The sequence below is a fragment of the Besnoitia besnoiti genome, chromosome IV, assembly GCF_002563875.1.
Source record: "Besnoitia besnoiti strain Bb-Ger1 chromosome IV, whole genome shotgun sequence".
Classification (NCBI taxonomy): Eukaryota; Apicomplexa; class Conoidasida; order Eucoccidiorida; family Sarcocystidae; genus Besnoitia; species Besnoitia besnoiti.
The window spans coordinates 1,637,808-1,651,977 of NC_042359.1; the positions used below are offsets into that span (position 1 = coordinate 1,637,808).

Consider the following 14,170-nt stretch of genomic DNA (forward strand, 5'->3'; position numbering starts at 1 on the left):
ACTACCCGTCGCCTCTCATCCAGATTTGTTCGCTCTTTTTTTTCCGTTTTCTGCGTGCGCGTTCCACGTTCCTCTGGCACTTCGTTGACACCGTTTCCTCGGAATTTCTGTCCATCTGAAACTGTCTGCTTTTCCGCTTCCTCGCTTTCTCCACTGCATTTCTCCCATTCGGGTCCTCCTTGTCTTCCGCGCGCCTCTTCGGCCCGGTTGCTCTGTGCTTTTTTTTTTCGGCTCTTGTCGCCACGCCATGCACCCCGGAGGGCTACCCGTCATGCCTGGCGGTGGCGTGCCGCCTCCCGGCCTGACGAACTTTGGCCGCCCCGCTGTGGTAAGAGGCGCCGAAGGAAAAAAACACAAAACATTCCGCAGGTTGCTGCGAAGCGGGGCTGGTTGCACGAACCCTAGGTGTGACGTTAGGCTCATTTCTCGCAAATCTTACCCGTCGCTCCCTTCTGCTGCGAGTCTCTAAACTGGACTCTGCGTTTACTTCGCCGATGGCGGTTGCGTGCCTTCTGTTTTTGTTTTCTTTTTTTTGTTCAGCCGGGAGCGCCTCCACTTCTACAGCCGTTCGGCCTGCCCCCCATGCCCTCTCTCGGTACGTCTGTCCGACGCTGCTTCACAGGAACCAGTCTGCATATCTCGGCTTTTTATGGATGGACGCATTTGCAGTTCATGGAGATCTGCATCTTTGTACAAAACTATGTATAGGTACTCGATTTGCGCGGCTGAACGTACGTACTTGCATGCGTACTGGGTATATATGTATGTATACAACTGCCTCGACAGGCGCGAGTCTCCTTCGTTAGCCTGTGCGCGTCTGCGTGGGCGTGAATGTGTTTGAGAAGGTCTCCCCGTCTTCCTCCGCCCCTCCGTGCCCCTCTTGTCTTTGTCTTGGGTTTGGTTGTGGAGGCTTCGCTCGCGGAGTCTTCCGCGGGGCATGCACGCACCGCGTCTGTGGCGTCGGCTCGTCGGTGTCCTTCTTCCCCAGGCGGGGCGCCGGGAGCTTTCGGCGTCCCAGGCATGCTGCCTGCGTCTCCTGCGCCGTCGCTGTTGATGCCGCCGCGCGGCGCGGGGGCCCCAGGGGCGTTTTTCCAGCCGAGCGGCTCGCTCAGTTCGCGAGCCAGTCAGAGCGCCGCGCTGCAGCCTGCAGACAAGGCCGAGGAGAGCAAAGCAGCCACGGTGTACGTCGGCAACATCCACCGCCGTGCAGACAATGACTTCATGCGGATTCTGCTCTCGGTATGCGCAGCGAGGCGGCGGAGCCGTCTCTCAGGCGAGCGAGGGGCCGCGGCAGCTCACGCGTGCTGACAGCTGCACGCAGGCAACAGTTCCTTTCGGGCTCGAACAGACGCTTTGTTCTTTCGCTCTGCTGGCAACTTCTGTGCACGCCCGCTTGTCTCGCGATCCTGCTCTGCCTTTAACGCCGCCGCGCGCCTGTCGGCTTTGCGTGTTTGTTTTGCGACGTTTTCTACTTTCCGCGATTTTTCCCGGTTCTTCGCAGGAGTGCGGGCGCGTGGTCCGCTGGAACCGCCAAGCAGACCCTACAACAGGACAGCTGGCTGCGTTCGGCTTCTGCGACTTCCACGACCCGGTCGGCGCCCTGAACGCCTTGGAAGTTCTCCCCGAGCTCGTTATCGGCGGCAAGGCTCTCAAGGTGAGGCGGGAGAACCTCGAACAAGGGCGCGCGGCACAGACTGCCGCTCAAGTGCACATAGGATTTGCATGCTTGTATCGCCATCAACCGCTCTCCTATACGCGGGAGATGGATGACGGTGGAGCGCGGAGGAAGCGCCTTAAAGTGAGGAGCAGAAACGGCGGAATCGGCTGGCGTCCGCGTCGCTGCGGAAGTGCTCTCTCCTGCGGCAGTTTCTTTGTGGCGATTCCATCTGAGATTGGGTGCGTTTTGACTCCGATCTCCAGGTCAACTGCAACGACAAAGTTCGCGCGGAGATCAACCGCGTGCGAGAAGACCGCGTCCTCTCCACCATGCATACGGTAAGTGAGGGAAGATAATCAGGTCGTCTCGCGACTTCTCTAAGTGTTCACATTCTGTAGTCTGCTCTTAAACGTCGAAGTGTCTTGCGCAGGTGTGGTTTGGTGCGCACTGGAAGGCTCAGCTCGCGGCGCCACTCTGCTTGGCTTTCGCCAGAGAGAAAGATAGTAGGAGACTGGATTTGTGTGTGTCGTTTCTTGTTCCTGCGGCGGCTTTGTCGTCTTCAGTTTCGAGACAAGACGCGGGAAGAAGTTGAGAAAGAGATCGAGGAGGAGACCTCGCGGCTGCGGAGCGCGGTGATGGAGATTGTGAAGAGGAAAGAAGCGCAAATGCGAGTGAGACAAACGATTTTTAAGAAGTCCCGATTCGATTGCTGAGAAGGATCGCACTCATGTGTGTCGCGCTTCGCGCTCACACCAAGTGACGGCTAAGTTTCCTGCTGAGTTGCCGATTTACCACAAAACGCATTTTCCAGCTTCCTTACGTTTTTGCTGTTTCTCGTGTCCGCGGCGGGTCTCGGGATGTGAGTGGAAGTGTTAAGGCGGAGTGCCGGGCCTCTTGCCTGCTCGCGAAAAAGGGTGCTTCTCGCAGTTTTTTTTCTCCCGTGTGTGTATCGTTCTGCGGCGTTCGGCTCAGCCGGAAGAAGATGGCGCAGGCGGCAAGGTGAAGGAGAAGTCGGGCAGGGAGGAAAAGAGTTCGCGCGGTCGCCGCGACGAGAGCAAAGAACGAGGCAGCAAGAAGGCCTCATCCAGGTAGCAGACTCTTCCCTCTCTCCCGTGCCTTGGCGGCTCGTATGCAAGCTCAGTCGCTCAGAAACATACAAGGATCCTCTCCGCCATTCGGGTCATCCCTGCCATTCGCACGTGTATATATATATATATATATATATTATTTATACACACATACCATTGATACACAGATATACATATATACATAAACATATATGTATATATATGTATACATGTATGCCGATGGCTTTGGCCGGTAGTGCGAGGGATAGGGCGTGCGTAGTCTTCGCGAGGGTTGGGATTCCTGTCTTCTTTCCCGCGCGTATTATTGTTCGCTTCTGCCCGCGTTTTTTCAGCGGCGACGCGGACTCTCGGGCCTCCTCGCGGCGGGCTTCCGCGGACAACGGGAAGGCTGCGTCGCCGCCTGAGCCGGCTGCGCCGCTGCCTGCGAACGCGCCGCCAGGGCCGCCCGGCAAAGAGGGCGACGCCACAAGCGTCGTCGCGGCCGCCGGCGGCATCGGCACGTTCGCAGGCTTGAATGCACTCAAGCAACTCGACCCCGAGCTCGCGGAGGCCGCTTCCTCGTGCTCAGTCTACCGCGTCGGACCTGACGGAAAGGATCGCAGAGGGTGAGCCGTCGACCCAGGTGCTCCGGGGGTGTGCGTCCGTGCGGCGTTCGAACTCACACATCTACACATATATGTATTCATACACATATACATACATATACATATATATATATATATATCTATGTGTATACATGTGTTTGTATGCATGTGCGTATATATGTACGTATGCGTGGCTTTCCCATTTGTGTGTATATTTGCGTGGGCATGTGCAGGTATACATGCACTTGTGTGTATGTATGTGCTTGTGAGCGGGATTACGTGCATCGTTCCGTGTATTTCCACGCATTTCGGCGTTTTAGCCTGTAGGCGCTGTGTGAGTTCTGGGTTTTTCTCCATTTCCTCAGATACATCTCAGAGGACTACCGCCCCTGTCGCCGCGAGCTTGAGAGACTTCATCATCTGGAGAGACGCGACGCAGAATTCGACAGGTTCGTCGCCGCGCCGTGGCTCTGTGTATCAAGGAATCCCCCATGCGCTTGTCCTAAATTCACCCTTTTTTGACGGGGAAGGCCTGTGTTCGTCGTGCATGAGATTTGGCGTCTCCCTCTCCACAGCCTCGGCGGTCTGTTATTAGTTTTCCACACACGTGCAAGGCGGAGGAGCCCTCTGCTTTTCCGCCGTTGAAAATGAGTCGCGCGTGTCGATATCTCTTTTTTCCTTCTGTTCGATTCTGTTTGTGTGCAGGGAGTTTCGGCGACGCGAGGCGGAGTGGATCGCCCGCGAAGAAGAGTTCATCAGGAATCGCGAAAAGTGCGTTTTTCCATCTCCACTTCGCAGCCGTTTCCGCCATATCATAAAGGCACTCAGAGCAACGAGTGGCTGCCGCTGTCTAGAGGCGACCTTGCTGGATGCTGCTTTCTGACCGTCCATGTAGCTACATGTGTCTCTCTTTATATATCTCTCTATCCACCTGTCTCTCTATCTCTATCTTTATATGCCTATATATGTTGTGTGACTATTTCTATCTATATGCCCATTTGTGTCTATTCGTATACATCTATATATCTGTCTCCCTTTCTCTCTTGCATCTTTACTTTTCTCGATATACTTCATGCGTAGTTGCGTTGTGTATCTCATTCTAGCTGATGTGCGTGTATATCTGTCTTGTTCTTCTTCAGAGAACTCGAGTTGGAGCAGGAGATTCGCGACAGCGACCGGCAGCAGCTCATCAACGAAGATCTCCGCGGGGGTCAGTCGCTGAATCTTTCATTCCGTCGTGTTTGGGCGTTCGCGATGCAGGCGTGCATGTCATCGGGCTTGCGCGGGCCTATGGTTCACCGCTGCTAAGTCACATCCTTTTTTTCCCTGTTTTTTCGTCTTCGTCTCAAGGGGGCGGTTGGTGCGCACGCCACTCGCTCTCCGTTTCCGCAGCTTTATCCCTGGAGTTGGTTGTGTATTCCACTGGAGAGTCTCAGCCGCGCATGCATTTTGGGAAAACTCGTGTTTTTTTCTTTTTTCCAGAATGGTGGGACGGGCTCGAAGACCCGCGCCGGCGGCAGGAGCGCAAGCGCCGCAGGAAGCGCGAGGCTGAAGACGACGCGTTTGATCGCGACGAGGAAGAAAAGGAACAGCGAGAAGAAGAACGAAAACGCCGCGAGGTGAGAGATCGCACGAGAGCCTGCGATCCGTGTTGCAAATCAATTCACATGATTGTGCTTATACACGTAGTTTTCAAGCATGCACTTGTGTCATCTACTTGTGCGTGATCACGAGATTGTGGTGCTGATTTCTCTGGTTCCGTTCTTTTTTGCGCGGAGGTTGCCTGCGTGGCTTTTCCGTTGTTGCACTTCCAGTTTTGTTGGGGGGGATGGCGTCTGCCTTCACAGCTCTGTCTTTTTCTCCCGCTCTTTGTTCTTCCGAGGCGGTACGCCGCGCCGCGCGTCTCCTGTGGGTTGTTTTTTCTTTCGCGCACGCACTCGTCGGGGTTGCAGTCGCTCGCGCGGAGGAGCGTGAATTTTTGGGCAGCGGCGTGGCGTTCTTTTTTTGCTTTTTTCAGGAAAAGAAGCGCAACCAGTCCCGACAAGAGGCCGGCGACAGCGACGCGCGCAGCGGCAGCCTCCAGCGCGAGCGCGAGAGAGAAAAAGAGCGCGCGCGAGAGAGAGAGAGGGAGAGAGAGAGGAAGGAACGAGAAGAATCTTCGCGTAGCGCGTCCTCGAGTTCGTCTTCGCGACATGTGGAGAAGAAAATGCCCGCGAGCTCGCCGTCGTCGGGCGATCGCGCCGCGGAGGCCACCCAGGCGAAGGGAGGCAAAGCGAAGGAAGAAACCGGACGGGACGCAGAGAACAGAGACAGAAAAGAGAAGAAGGACTCGAGGCGAATCAAGGCAGAGGTAGGCATGCTTGCGATCCGAGAAACAAACCAGAGCGAACAGGCGTCTTTCGTGGCCCCCTCTCCCCGTTGCATGTTCTCTGTAGGTGCATTGCGTAATCATAAATGCATCTGAATAACTGATCTTTGCTAGTCGGTTTTTTCTTCGGGCGTTTGCGTCACGTCCGCGCGAATGCCCTCCACGGCACACATGTAAAAAAAAATACAGATATATATATATATATATATATATATATATATATATATATATATATATATATATATATATAGGTATATACATATATATAGTTTTTGACGGCGTGTGAGTGTGTGTGTGTTCTTAGCTGCGCACGAGCTTGGCGCAGCAGCCTTCTTCGCAGGTGTTGGCATTTTTCAACGACGAAGACGGAGTGTTTGACGGCGAGAAGCGAAAGCACAGGCCGCTCACGAAGCTCGATCACCATCGCGACGCCACAAACAGAATGCAGAAAGCGCAAGAGACTCTCAAAGTCATCGAGCACTCCAAAAAAATTCTCGCTTCGTGAGCCTCGCGAAACACAGAAAACACAGATTCACTCTCAAGCTGTCTACGTCAGTGAAGCCATACGGCTATTTGACTTCACATGAAGTGACAGAGCGACAGAGACCAGCATCTGGTGCGGCGACCGTGACTCGCCGAGCGAATTGTCGCGATAAAAGCGTCTTTGACAAGTTTTATCTGATGATGCAGAGACGGGATGTCGGTGAGGCCCTGGATGTAGATTTTGCACGGAAGGGGACGCGCCTGAAATGGAATCGTTTTTCTCTACAAATGAATATATATATATATATATATGCATATATATGAATACATATGTATAGATACATCCGCGGGCTAGAGTTGCAGTGTTTCCTTGGACGCAAGGAGTGAATTTTTTTTCTGCACATTCGTTTGTCGCGCGATGCGCATGTTGTCTCCCGCAGAGTGCCGACAGAGAAGAGCAAGCTCTTCGCCTTCAACATTGACTGGTCGCTCTTGATTTCGGTGAGAAAAAACGAAAAATTCATCAGCCTGCTTCTTGGCGTCTGTCTCGCGTCCTGTCCCCCCAGCCGGAAATCGCGAAAATGCAACTTGAACCTCAGAGACGTTCTACAGGGCTCGGCGTCGCGCGTCGTCTTTTGGCCTGCGCGAAGCTGCGCCTCTGTGACTGACCTGAGGCGCGTCGCGACAGCCGCATCGCCGTGTGGTGTACAGGTACATAGGTATGCATGTTCAGACATCTAAATATATATGCATATGTATTCGTATATGTGTATGTATGCACATATTAGTGTGTCATCATATCTGTGTTTTTTGTTTAGAAAAACATCTTGGAAATCAAGTTGCGGCCGTGGGTGCGAAAGAAGGTGTGCGAGTTCATGGGCGCGGAGGAGAGTCTGGTGCTGGAGGTGATCGACTACATCATCAAGCGGGTGTCTGACCGGCCGCAGGCTGAGGAGTTGCTGGGCGAACTGGCGAAATTCCTCGACGAAGAGGCCGAAGGGTTTGTGAGGAACATGTGGCGCCTGCTCATCTACGAGCAACTCAAACTCGCGCAGCCGCCTTCGCCGTAACTCACGGGAGACAGAGACCTGAGGCCTCTCGCTGCGCCAGAGAAACCGAAACGAGCGCCGCCACTCGACTTGCATGCGGTGGACATTTTTTTTCCGTATAAAGAAACCGCCGGCGCGCCAGTCTCTTTGCTGAGTCGCCAAAAGGGGACAAGCAAACTTCACCACCGCTATGCGATTCCAAGCCTACACATAAGTAAATATATATATATAGGCGGATATACATGCATGGTCGGCGTATGAGAATGAACAGGCGCGCGGGCGTGTGCCTGGGTGACTTCGCTTTCATGACAACTTGACTGGGGTCGCGGCTCTCCACCGTCCCTCTCTGCCTTTGCCTCAGTTCGCTGCGAACGAACACTGGGAGTCATGCGACACGGCCGGTGAGAGCCCGAGCGCCGAGCGCCGGCCGCCGCTCTCACGCATAGAAACACTATCTAAGTATGTATATATAGATCTCTTTTGTAAATATTCTAGAGTTCCATGTAGTTTCCCCGGCAGGCCGGCGCCAGAGGAGTCCGCCTTGTAGCAGGGATTCGCGTTGAACACAAGACAATTTTCCCAGAACCCAGTCGTTGTAGAATGCGCATACTGCCCGCGGAGAAAGGGAGTATGGCTGCTGTGTGAACACGAGATCTCTCGAGACAGGTGCGTATGACAACACACTACGGGCCGTTTTATCTGCGTCGCTGGCAAGTCAGCCTGGCTGTCTCTTTTCGCCTTTCGACACCCTCTTCTGGGCTCTCAAGGCGCGTCAGCCTTGATCTGCCCGTGTCGCACTCGAGTTTCTCACAAAGGTGCAGTAGTTGCTCTTTTTCCCAAAGCCGCGGCCGAGTCCACTATCCTACTTAATTTGTTTGACTTCTTACAACGGCCACTTGGACTAATTTATCGCATCCAGCTGTCTTTGTTGGTGTCGGTGCACGCCGTGCAGTCTGGATCCCAAGTCCTCCTCAAGAAGGACAAAGAACGATCCATAACAGGAACTTCGAGCTCCGCAAAGCTGAAACTGGTGTGCACATAATAACAAGAATGTAATACGGAACTAGTAAGAGTTGAACTCACATCTACTATCGTGACAATATCTCTTTAAAATATTGTAGATGCAAAAAATCACATAACTTAGAACTTCGTCTGCCCCTGCTTTCGATTTCAAGCTCCTCCCGTGAGAAAGAAACGCATAGAACGCTACCTGCCTCGCATCGAGTCCGGAGGACGAAAAAAAACTGTTTCCGCTCGCACAAACTGCAGACTCATCCGTCCTGCTAAACGTGCGATATACGTAGACAGATATAGATATGAAGACGAATATATATATATATATATATAAATACACGATATGTGCTAGAAGAAATCTGCTATATGCGTATATAAGGGTTGGAGAACGCCGCGGAAAGAATCGAAGCTCGTTGGTTTCTTGAGTTTACTGAGCAGGAATTGTTTATCCGAGACAAGGAAATACGAGCAGAGCGCCAGAATGCCCATCGAGAGTCCAGGAGTGGTGGAAAGAAGCTTACGAGGTAAAGAGACACTCATAAAAGGAAAAGCAGAAACTACAGAGAGAGGCAGATCGCGAAACAGCGCCACAGCCCCCTGTAGCGCCGCGGGCACTGTGACGCCTGGCTGAGTAGGAACCTGAAAACGAGAAAAAGACTTGTCACTCGGATCTTCAAGCGTCCACGCGAACACCCGTCTCCCCTGCAGAAGTTGTGGCTCTGCGACTTGGCGCCGCAGGACACACGACCCGAGTCGCGCTTTTTCCCAGAGTGTGCGCTGGCTCTGAGAGCGCGTCTCGCCGTTTCGGCGTCTATCGCTTTTGCGCGAACGTCTCGCTTTTCGCGCGCCGTTTCAGTCCACGATTAATTCCTGGATTTTCCAGTCTTCATAGCTGCCGTCGGGCAGGTATCTGCGAATCGTGAAGGGGATCGTCTTTTGGTAGAGCTCCTTTTCGGCGATGATCAACGGATCCGTCTCGCCGTCCAGCGGAATCGTTATCGGCGCGTTCATGCTAATCTGAAGCGCCCGCGTCCCAATGACGCGCGCCTTCTCGAACTTGGTGATGTATGGACTCGTGATGCGCGGGCCTTCACTCGGCCGCGCGTTCGGACGCTGAAAGAAACGGAAGAAAAAAAAAAACACTCGCGACGCGTGGCGACAGCGGCAATCGAACACGAGGCGGAGATGTGTAAAGCCGTGGATGCTCCAAGGGAGTGCAAGGGCGACCTGCGGAATCAAAAACAAACTGCAGCGCCCACGAGGCGGAGAAAGAAGGCTGCAGACGAAGCTTCTGGTACTTTGAGGTCATGCTAACGGCAAGAATGGAAGTGTATTTCAAAAAAAAGGGATGTTTAGCCGGGCAGTCGCGTGCTTTCTGTGGAAATCCCCTTCCTAACAGTTTTTCTTTCGGCGTTTCGCGCGCGCAGGCAGGATATCTTCGAATAGTTCAATTCAAAGAAATCAAAACCCGCACATAAGCCCCGTGGAAGCCACGCCAGCGAATGGCGGATGCCGCATATCTACCCAGCGACTCCGGAGGGGTCCTCTAGGCTGAGCTCCGCGGCGTCATGAGGGCTGCTACAAACCGATCTCCCACGTGTCTACTTCAGTCCACACGAATAAAGCATTACGCATACAAACATTTACGTATACACGGATGCGGACAAAACGTGCAACGAAAGCCGCTGAACAGACGCGTGAAGAGACACGTGCGTTTTTACGTGCTGCTTGGAGTGAGTTGTGCGACGGCGGGTGACGGGAAAAGAGACAAAGACTTCCCTACGCTTGCCTCGCTTGCGCGTTTGTCATTAGAAATAACTCAACACACAGCATGAGCGTACCGCCGCGCGAGGATCGTTGGGATCTAGAATGACGTCGGTTTCCTGGTCGTGGCCTGCGGCGGCCGCAGCCGCCGCTCGCTCCACGTCGAAGTCGTCGATGAGTTCATCATCTCCGAAATCCTCGCCGAAGTCGTCGCCAAAGCCGCCAGGCTCGCCCGCAAACATGTGATCAATTTCGTCGTCTGCCATGGTGAAGGAAGACCTGCGGCCTTGGCGGAGAAAGCTGCAGGAAACGAGTTCAGAGGGCGCACCGACGCCTCAGGGGGGAAGCGAGAAGATACGCGGAAAGATGGCGAGCGCAGGATTGAAGCTCTTCTTCTCGACGCAGCAGGAAAACAGGAAAGCGCAGACAAAGACAGATGATGGCGAAGACGAAGTGGCGGCGTCAAAGAAGGGACTATGGGCAGAAAATGCGACAAAGGCAGAGGAATAGGGGCACAGACAGAATAAGATAGAATCGATGCGGAAAGGAAAGCTTTTTGTGCTTCGATACGCTCTCTCAAAGCACGTAGCAAGCAACCAGAAAACTCCTCTCCTGAAAAGTCCTCGCCCGCGGCGTCTGCTGTGGGACGGAACGAAAAGGCAGAGCCGTCTGGGGAGGAAAGGCAGACGGAGACAAAGCCACGAGAAGGAAAAGAGCGAAGGAAGTAAAGAAGCCGTCGCGCGGAAGAAGTCAAAGTGCGAGAAGGAACTCTAAGGCGGAAGGCGCGAAGAGGGCGAACATTCAGGAAAAAGGCGGGTGCATGCGATTGTAGCAGAGTCGCACCGGAGACGCGATGCGCATGCAAGACTGCAGAGGCGCGAAACATTCCCTTGTTTTCTATCGCTTACTTGGGAAATGAGGCTATATCCCCTCTTCAGGAATCTGACCGGTGGCTCTGCTTGTCGGATTCGGCTCTCTGACACAGGTGCAGACCACGAGGCCTCACGCGTGCCGCATGGCACTGCATAGCGCTTTTCGGGGATCCTTTTCACAGGGAACTGGCTAGTCTCGAAAACGCAAGCAGAAGAGGTGTCTATATACCTCACGAGGCGTACGTACACTTTGGCATTCGACATCCGTCTTGAGGAATTGTTCGGCCATCCTCGCTTTCCACAGTTTTGCCTGTGTTTTGTTTCGTTGGGCTTCTGCCTGCTAACTGCCAGGCGAGTCTCAGTGCTTTATTCTCGCTTTGGCGGCATTTCAGCCCTCATCTCAGGCTCCTCGTCTTGTTTTTTCTTTTCTCCTTCATGGGCACCGCTTGCCTTTGACCGTGTCCACCCTTCTTTCTTCTGTCGTTCTCCCCTGACTTCGCCTTCCTCGTGCCCGCGGTCTTTTCTGTGGCCTTATTCGGTCTAAAGCTCTCCCGTTTTATTCTTCGTGTTCGTCTGTCTTGTATCAATTTGTCTACTTCCGTCAGAATCTTTCATTTCTGCTCGCTTTCTTCGTTCTCCGCTCCGCCGGTTGTCTTCCGCAGTCTTCTGCTTCGCTCCTCCCCTCCTCTCTACGTCTTCTTCGCCCCTCTCTGCCTCCCTCTCCCCCCACTTCAACAGGGAAAGAGTCTCCTGCATACATACAGATGTATATATACGTATATGTACATATTTCCAACCACATTTATATTTTTTGGGTCTACGATATCTTCCGTGGAACGTAGTCTGTAGTCTAAGAGAGGGAGAGAGGGAAGTTCAATTTCGTCGCAGGTCAAAATGGCATCGTCCCTCTCCACGCTGTCTGTCGCGCGATCGCGCGCCACTCTCGCGGGGCTGGATGAGTCGCTCGTGGGCGAGAAGAAGGACACTTCGGTCCCGGAGCTGATTGAGCTCTCCGACGGCATCAAAGTCTCTGTTTCTTCTTCGCCGTCGCCGCTCTTCGAAGATGAAAACGCCTCGAAATCACAACCCGTCGTCAAAATCGAGAAAGTCGTGAACGCGTGGGGCAGTGCAGCGGGCGCAGGTAGGCCGTGAGGACGCGTTGCCGCGGCAATGCGAAGAAAACTCGCATGCAGCTTCAGAGGGAGGATCGCCTGAGTCCTCCTCCCCTGTGGCTCGCAGAGTCGTTTGACAAAGCCCTGAGCGTCGCGCACCTGAACCTGCGGTGCGTGTGTGCCTACTGGCGAGAGCCACGTTCGCGAGCGCGAGTCAGCAGTCTCATCTTGAAGGTCTGTGTTACCGGATTCAAGCTTTCTTGTGCTGTTCATCGCCATCAGGTTCAGTGCAGTAGCAGAGCACAGTTAAGTGGATACCTCTTGTGGATATGGATCCACCTGAATTCTGACCGAGGGGGAGCAGCGCGGAGCTCGCTCCTCTATCGCCGCAGGTTCAGGGTCGATTCGTGCGTCCTCCGCAGCGCTGGTTACCCAGAGGGCCGCGCGAGGGAGGCGCAGGGTCGTCTGTCCTCCTAACAAGATTTGTGCGAACAGAGGAAACGGCACGCACGCAGCTGCGCGTCTCAAAGGGAGCTTGAGGCGGAGCTGCGCTGACGTTTTGTGCGAAGGGTTTGCGGAAGTCGTTTTGCTCGCCTTGTGAGAAGGAGACGACTCCGCGTCGGATGTGTCTGTGTGAGTTTTTAGGCAGCGACTTCTTTGACAAGTATCGCGTGACGAGGAACGCAGAGATGAAGCGGCTGGAGCAGATGGAAGCGGACTGGAAGAAGAAAGTTGAGGCTGAAGAGTTTCACCTGCAGAGACACCGGCGGATTGTAGAGACGCAGGAGAAGAACAAGGCAGCCCGCGAGCGTAGAAGGCGCCGAAAAATGAAAAAGAAAAGTGGTCAACGTGCGCCGGCGGAGAGCAAGACGCCCGAGGGTGAGGCGGCAGGCGACGACAGCGATGAGGAAGAAGAAAGCGGAGGCGGTTTGGAGACCGCCGAGCGCGCCCGCAAACGTCCACGCAAGGAGGACGACGAGGGCGAGGCTGAAGAGGTCACGACTCCCACGCGCAGAGACGACGAGACGCAGAAAGCGAAAACACCGGCGGACGCCGCGTCGGCGCACGCCAGCAGGGGAGAAGAAGACGCGAAGAAACGCAAAGCGGATGTCGAGTCCCCCTTTGAGCAGCAGGCAAACGCGACAGACGCAACGCAGACAGAAAACGCCGTTGAACGCATGAGGCCTGGCATGCTCATCGTCAAAGACGACGAATGGTAAAAAAAAGATACATGCACGTATTACGCAAATATGTCCACAAATATAAATATCCATAAATATATGTATATATTCGCATATGCCCTAGTGTATATGCGTCGACTTGGGCGAGCAATCGCGAAGTATCCATTTCAGGTTTGACTGTCTCCGCGGCGCGGAGACGCACTCTCTCGTCTCTCGTTTTTTCTCCGGTTTTCCACTCTTGCAAACTTTCTGTCCCGCGCCGCGCTTTGTTTGAATTTCTCAAGGCTGTTGCCGTCAGCGTGGCGCTCTGACTGCGCAGAAATGTTTCACCTGGCCGGCTCTCTGGCTCGACGCCCTCGCTGGACCGCAGGAGTCTCACAGCCCTCGAGGGGCTCGTGGCTGCCCCCGCACGCGTCTGAGTGACCTAGGTTTTGAGCCCGAGTCCCAAAGTGTCCTTGTTGAGGCTGCTTCGCCGGACGAGAACGTACAGATCCTATAAACCCCTACGCAGACAAACGACTTTCAATTGAGGGACGAGGGTTTGGGCTGCACGTTGAGGCCTCTGAGAGGCGCACACGTGCGACGCCGAGCAGCAATTCGAAAGAATCTAGCAAGAGATCTTTTGAAAGTTTAGTTGAATTTACTTTTAAAAATACAATTAACTGCTTGACGCCTTTAAAATCTAATACAACCGATTTAAACATTACAGGAACTGGAGTTATCGATGTTTTGATTGATTTAACTCTAACTAGAAACAGTCTCAAGACCGACCGCGCATCTACAGCGGAGAGTCAGCAAGCGCCTACCCGCCTCTAGACAGGCGCACAAGACGCACGCTAGATAACGCAGCGCGGATGCAAGGATTTCTGTCTGCCATTTGGTGCCAAGGAGTACTCTGTGCTTGGTTTTTGCTCGTCCTAGCGTGGGTTTTTCGTGTGTTTGTGTCTTGTCATCTCACTCTCTCTACGCTGGTGTCCGCGGCCCAAACGTTGCCGCTT

The 14,170-nt window shown here is 53.8% G+C and overlaps 3 protein-coding genes across 3 annotated transcripts; 2 read left to right on the plus strand and 1 right to left on the minus strand.

The window, feature by feature from the left end:
* Positions 1-247: 247 nt before the first annotated feature.
* BESB_053760 (PWI domain-containing protein) lies at positions 248-7,250 on the plus strand (the record flags this gene model as incomplete). The annotated part of the gene is made up of 16 exons (XM_029363811.1): positions 248-328; positions 541-595; positions 1,019-1,239; positions 1,502-1,654; positions 1,921-1,995; positions 2,221-2,328; positions 2,666-2,745; positions 2,994-3,350; positions 3,695-3,778; positions 4,035-4,100; positions 4,469-4,539; positions 4,812-4,948; positions 5,347-5,679; positions 6,002-6,198; positions 6,621-6,681; positions 6,999-7,250. The coding sequence occupies 16 exons, from the start codon at positions 248-250 to the stop codon at positions 7,248-7,250; spliced, it is 2,331 nt and encodes a 776-aa protein (XP_029219734.1).
* Positions 7,251-9,095: 1,845 nt separating this feature from the next.
* BESB_053770 (DNA-directed RNA polymerase II RPB6) lies at positions 9,096-10,273 on the minus strand (the record flags this gene model as incomplete). The annotated part of the gene is made up of 2 exons (XM_029363812.1): positions 9,096-9,356; positions 10,085-10,273. The coding sequence occupies 2 exons, from the start codon at positions 10,271-10,273 to the stop codon at positions 9,096-9,098; spliced, it is 450 nt and encodes a 149-aa protein (XP_029219735.1).
* Positions 10,274-11,773: 1,500 nt separating this feature from the next.
* BESB_053780 (uncharacterized protein) lies at positions 11,774-13,211 on the plus strand (the record flags this gene model as incomplete). The annotated part of the gene is made up of 2 exons (XM_029363813.1): positions 11,774-12,020; positions 12,637-13,211. 2 exons carry the CDS (start codon positions 11,774-11,776, stop codon positions 13,209-13,211), a joined length of 822 nt encoding a protein of 273 aa, XP_029219736.1.
* Positions 13,212-14,170: the final 959 nt, after the last annotated feature.